Consider the following 6,782-nt stretch of genomic DNA (forward strand, 5'->3'; position numbering starts at 1 on the left):
TTTCAAATATTTTACTCAAAATTAATTTATAGAAAATAACTCAAACACATTCAAAATAATCACTGAGAATCCAAAATTTATTTAAGTAGCACTCTTTACTCATCAATCAATCATAATCATTCAAACTTAATTAAGCTGTAATTGTCTTCTAATGATTTTGCTAACTTTGTCTTCTCTACTTTTGTTTATGGTCTCTTGAAGTCTCTCTCAAAGCTTGGACTCTTTCTTTCTGCTCTTGATCTAGTATTTTCTCTTGCAGTGATTCCTCCTTAAATTGGTTCTTTAAAATGTTATATATGATTTTCAATTCATATGAGAAAATTTACAAAATAGAATGTGTAAGATAAAATGTGTAAAAATAGAAAAGTGTAGTGGAAAAGTATTCATTTAAGTCTTTTTATTATAAATTTAGTGGTGACATGTCCAATAAACTAAATAAAATTAATTAAATTAAAACAATATTTTTAAATAAACTAACTAAATTAATTTTAAGTGTGTAATTAAATTATATAAATATATTTATTATATTATATAAAACAATAATTGCATATGTATACTAGTTAATTTTGTCACTTATTTTTAATTACAACATATTATGAACAATTCTTCTAATATTGTTATTACTTGTTCTATTTATTAATTTACTTTCAACATTTTACTTTCTTTAAATACATTGATCTACACTATGATATTTTAAAATATATTAAAATCGTTTTAGTATACAAATATCAATGTACTTTGTAAAAAGTCATCAGAAAATTTTTATGAACTGGTTTGAAGCAATTGGTTGATGTTAGCTATTCATTTTCTTAATATATTTTTTCAGTAAAACAGTTGGTACTATTCAATTCCATTGTGCAGACAATAATTATCATTCCTGTAACCAAATTGAAGTTTACAACAACCAATGTCTCCAAATTCTACAATCTTCACCTTTCATCTCCATTCCAATTATCCTTCACCTTTGGCCCTGTTGGTCCTTCCTCTCCCAGCACTTCACTAGGCAACTTCTTCACAATATTTTCCAAAGTAGATTTTAGCCTCCCTGGTAACATCTTCTCAAGCTTCTTCACCTCTTCATCTATGTCATAATCAATTTTAGGACCCCATTCTCTGTAATAGTTCAGCCATGGAGGCTCCACAACCTCAGAACCCAAATACTCAGCAGAAACCAACTGAAATGCCCCCAAATCCAAAACACTATCACCTTTAGCAGTATCATTCCTTATGCCTACGTTATTTTGCCCTAACAGGTGAAGGCCAGCATGAGGGTATGATGCATGGCCATGCAGGGAAGAATAATACATTGGTTTGTTCCCACTTTGGTACTCAATCTCGGAGGAATCAAGCCACATACCCTTACTGTGTTGGGAGAAATAGACCTGCTTTAGTTCACCATTGAAGTTGCTTAGCCTCAGTGTCACATGCTCCCAGTCACCAACATGTTCACCTATCTTCCCCAGATTAAGGGTAAGGAACTCAACTTTGGCTCTTGCAGGTCCATTGAATGGATAGAATGTCCATATTGCAACATCAGTGAAGGCTCCTCCAAACATTGGTTTCACATGCACATAACTTATGGCACTTTTCAAATCCCCTCTCTTCACCTTCTCTTGTGCTGCTGCAGCAGAGGGCAGGCCTATATAATAGGCACCATCATTGTGAGGATCCTGAGGTAGGTTAGACCCATTTGGTGTTATCATTTCAGGATTCTCTTGCCCTTTCTTATACAACACTGCCCCATTGGTGAAAAACCATTCCACAGAAGATGGAAAGTAGTCTTCATCAGGATGCAAGTACATGACTGGAGAGTAAACTTGGAGTATTGCCTTGATTTGTTCCGAATTAGGCATGTATTTTGGGATTGGATTGTTGTTTTTCAAACAAGCAATAGATGGAGGGTTAGGAGTCCCAGTTTGGGCTGCAAATGTGCCTACTCTAACACCAGGAGCTTGAATTCCCCTATTGCTTGGCCTAACATCAAACACATTGAAGGTGTCCAATCCCCAAATCAAGTTATTTGTCTCACATTGATCTGTGAAGTCTGACCTGACACACATGACTCTGTCAAGGGAAGGCTGATCTGTTGTGTTGGTGACAACATGGCCTACAGCTTTATAGCCATCAGGTGCAATTGGAAGCCAAACATAGATGGGACCATCTTGGTCAATTTTCAGAGATCCACTGTTCCACACAAGTTTGTAATTAACTGGTTTCTTTAAGGTGGGGTTGTTGGTGTTTGCAGACACATCTTTTGCCACAAGATTCCATCCAAAGAGAGGCTTGTTGTTAGGTTGGGAGTAGCTTCCCAACATGTGGAAACCTTGAGGTATTCCTGTTGGTTCATACACTGAAAACCCTTTACCATCAGCTCCACCCTCATAGACCCCCCAAACTTTGGTTAATGTTGATGCTGATGTCGATGTTTCATGCACTTGCAACCCACCCAGATCAATTATTCCACTAGCAAAATTACCACCTGAATGTAGCAAGTCACCACCAAATAATCAGCATGCGTTTAACTAGATTATTCTGTTTGATAAACTTTTGATCAACTTGAAACAAGTGTTTCTGCATAAACCATTCTTGATATAATCACACTTGCTTAAGAAGTAGATAATTTTCTTTAAAAGAAAGGTAGAGAACTGTTCATTTTAAAAATAAGCAAATCCAAAAAACACACAAGAAAAGTTGAAATCTGCTTATTTTAATGAAACAAATTCTAAAAGACAAGACATGCAAGCTCACCCTTTATCATAATAATAAGAGAATTTGAGCATTTTCTGATTATGTTTACCTGGAGGCCAAGCATTTTTAACAGGAACAGGAAGATTGAATGTGGTATCAATGGCAAGAGCTTGCCTTTTGTTAATGGATTTCTCTGCACAGTAACATGAAGTAAGACAATCACCCATTGTTGAGTTTGCAAAGACTGCTAATATATGCAAAAACATGATTCCTATACAATAATAGAGGTTTTTGAAAGAGTTATAGTTTATTCCTTTATGGATAATTTTGAAATTTGAAGGTATTATTAAGAAATGGACTTTTAAAGGCAGATTATAACTTCATGTATTATATAATATTAAAAAGTAAATTTTAAGTCTAATTTAATTTTACATTAATAATTTATAAGAATTATAATGATAATAATATAAACTTATTTTATGTCTGATCTATGTTCGTCTTGAAGTATAAATTTATCTGGGATCTTCAACATCATGAAACGCACTAGACAATTTACTTTAGCATGTGTTGGAAATTCTTCATAATTGATTGTTTGGAATATCTGTGATGTTAGTAGAATTATTATTATTGTATCAGCTTCACTTTTTATGGACAGAGGGGAGGAACTGGTGAAAAACAGAGTACTCTGTTATGTATTATTGACTGCTTATTTATGTTCCTTATATCAACAACCCAAATAATAAAATAAAGATATTTTATTTTAATTTAAACTTTTCATGTTCTTCGTTTAGTTTTTGTGACACTAATTTGCTACAATTTGCATGTTTGTATTTAAATAAAACTGAGCAGAACATTTTAGGTATCATCTATAGTGAAACTCTTCAGAAATGAAATAATTAATGTTAATAAAATAAAAATGCATTGAATAGAAAACACTAAATGAAGTATAAAACTATTTTTCGTATAAGAATTATTATTACTACTATTAAAACTTTATAAAACAAATATATTAAAATAATTATAAATCACACAAAAAATTATCTTGAGATTTTTTAACTATACAAGACAGAAGAACAATTCAATTGTATGTATGAAGTAGTATAAATTATATTGATCTTTTTTTTAAATGGTTTATTTATAATGTTTACTTTAAAGATTCACTGAAAAGTATTTTAAACTAACAATTACAACATTTACAACAGTTATACGATAAAATGTATTTGTGTTTATATATATATATATATATATATATATATATATATATATATATATATATATATATATATATATATATATATATATATATATATATATATATATATATATATATATATATATATATTCCGCACTACAATAATAATAACAATTATTATTATTATTTTAATTACTTACATCTCATATTTTAGTCACATCTTTAATTGTTTTTAATCATATTCTTAAATATTATTTTTTATCATTATTATCTCTTGTTCATTAATTATTTTAAGTATGATTTTAAAAAATGTCTTACAATCATACATAAAGTTAATACTACCATAACGAAATTAATCAACTTTTATAATTAGTATAAATCAGTTATAAGTGTCTTGTATTTAGGGACAAATAGAGTAAAACGCGTGCATTTAAAATCTATTTTCGATTAAATGTCCTACTAATTAATGCTCTTTGGGTCTCTAAATATAAGACATTGATAGTTAACTTACACTAAATAAGAAAACTTGACTAATTTAGCTAGTAAAGTTAAATTTACCTGGAATTGTATTTTGTTAAAATTCCTCTTATATATTTATCATGTGAAGAAACAATAACAGTAAAAAAATTAAATTAAATTCTTCAGTTCTTCAATACAGAAAAGATACTTCGTACCATTTATTAATAATTAAATAAAATAATTATAGATATTTTCATTAAACAAAACTAATGCAAATTATAATTAGAAAATTGTCAGACAATAAAATTTCAAAACAACATCTTATAATTGGAAATAAAAGAGGTGTGATTTATTGTGTAAATTATATTAAAATTACTTTATTTTTGGCCAAAAAAAGTGCTCCAACTTTTTCAATTTATATTATAAAACATTTGCATACTTGCATTTCTTCTTAACTGTCTATCTTATCGATTTACTATTTTAGTTTTAAATAATACTTCACTTTTTTTGTATTTAAATAAAATTTGTCAAAAAACAAAAGTAGCATTGCATCAAAATGAATATTGTTTGCTAAATATAAAATATAATTTATAAATTTTCCTAATTTATTGTTTTAGAAAAACAACTAAAATACTCTCTCTTTTTGTTTATTATACCATAATTAGAACTTCCTTTTTCATAGAAGCTTGGTTCCTCAAAGTTTTATTCTCAAGACTCTATAGATTGAAGAGAAAATATCATGAGAAGAGATTGATATAAAAACTAAATTAATTTTTTTTTCTCAAATAAATAAATATATTTTATTTTTTATTTTCTTCTCACACGCTTTCTTATATTTTTCTTAATCAATAACCATCTTTTTGCACAACTTATTTTTCGCAAAACGGTGTGACTTGAAATAGTTTTATTTAACATTAAAAACAAAAATAATATTGTTTTTATAAAGATTAAATAAGTGAAATATAAATAATATTTTCCATGACAGAATTTAAAAAAAAAAAATGTGTGGCTTCCTCGTGTCACAGTCCCCAATTTATTCCTTTTTGGTGGAATTCTTCATAAAATAAAAAGAATGTTAATGGAAGCATATGTCAAAGACGAAAGGACAAAGAAAGGCTTTAAAAAAAAGGTTTGGCCATCCACACCTAACTAACACCAACAAAACTTTACTTTAATTAATCTCCAATCAAATAAAAATAATATATTAATTAAAAATGAGATTATTTCAGTAAAATTAATATATTTAATACATTATGCATAATCAATAATAGAGAAAATAGGGTATACGAAAATTAATTTGTTTTAACACATATATTTGTTTGTCTTAACAATGTTAGTGTGAATCAGAACCAGTTAAAAACTCAAAATAAAAATATAAAGAAAATGTAATGTTTATAGATGAGTTTTAAAACATAGTTTTGATTTGTGAGTGTTGTTATATATACTGTTTTTCCCTGTCCTCTTTCTTTTGCAGAGAAAGATCTGAACTAAAGGAGAGAGAAAAGAAGAAAAGCAAATCGAAATGAGCAAGTAAAACAAAAAAAGAAAAGAAGATAAAGCAACAATGGCAGAGAAGAGAAGAAAAGAAAAGAAAGTACCTTTAGAATGATGGTTCTTCCATGGCACATGAAGCTTCTTCCATGGTGGAATTGCAGACAACCCTATTGCCTGTGTTGCCAGCAGAAACACAGAAAAAAGAATCCTCACATTGCCAACCATTTGTGACACTTTTCAACTGTTGTTAGTCTCAGATCTCTGAGACTCTTTGCCAAAGCAAAATAGTGAAAAAAACTCACCCCAACTGCAGCAGAAAAAGCACAGTATTTTTTGTTGTGGTTGGTGTTTGGCAATAATCAAATTAATATATGCTCTAAAGATATATATAATGGGGGTTTTGTTGGGTATGGGTTGGATTCACTATAGGTTTTGTCTTTTGGTTGATTGAAACTCTTGTGGCTATATCTCTTCCTCTTAAAATAAAGTATTTGCAAAAAGTTTAGCATTAAGTTTTTTCCCTCTTTTTGTTCTCATGATTCCTCATGTGATTCTTTAAATCTATCCTGTTTTTCGAGATAGGAACTTTTTGGTTTTTCTCCACTTGGGTTGTTCCTTCCATAAATGATGCTGATAAATTTATAAATATTCTGTATAAGAGAAATGTCAAGTACAATAGTAAAGAGAAATGTCAATTACAATATTAAAGAAAAATATTATTTTGATATCATCACTTTGCACTGATTAACAACTCACTTTTTAGAGTATTTTAACGATTAAAAAAATTAATTTTTATATTTGTAAAGAAAAAATATAATATGTTTTTGGAGTTTTTTAGTCATTAAATATATTTTATTTTTATCTAATGTTCTTAAAAATTATTAAATGCTGCATAAAAGCAAAATAAGTTCATGTAAAGGGTGAAAAAAAGTCTGTAAGCGGATATACC

The 6,782-nt window shown here is 28.7% G+C and overlaps 1 protein-coding gene across 1 annotated transcript; it reads right to left on the bottom strand.

The window, feature by feature from the left end:
• Positions 1-770: 770 nt before the first annotated feature.
• On the bottom strand, positions 771-6,329 carry LOC108332427 (hypothetical protein At1g04090). The gene is made up of 3 exons (XM_017567688.2): positions 5,938-6,329; positions 2,798-2,881; positions 771-2,479 (listed from the first exon to the last, which is right to left on the bottom strand). The coding sequence occupies exons 1-3, from the start codon at positions 6,056-6,058 to the stop codon at positions 930-932; spliced, it is 1,755 nt and encodes a 584-aa protein (XP_017423177.2). The 5' UTR covers positions 6,059-6,329; the 3' UTR covers positions 771-929.
• Positions 6,330-6,782: the final 453 nt, after the last annotated feature.

The sequence above is a fragment of the Vigna angularis genome, chromosome 11 (assembly GCF_016808095.1).
Source record: "Vigna angularis cultivar LongXiaoDou No.4 chromosome 11, ASM1680809v1, whole genome shotgun sequence".
Lineage (NCBI taxonomy): Eukaryota > Viridiplantae > Streptophyta > Magnoliopsida > Fabales > Fabaceae > Vigna > Vigna angularis.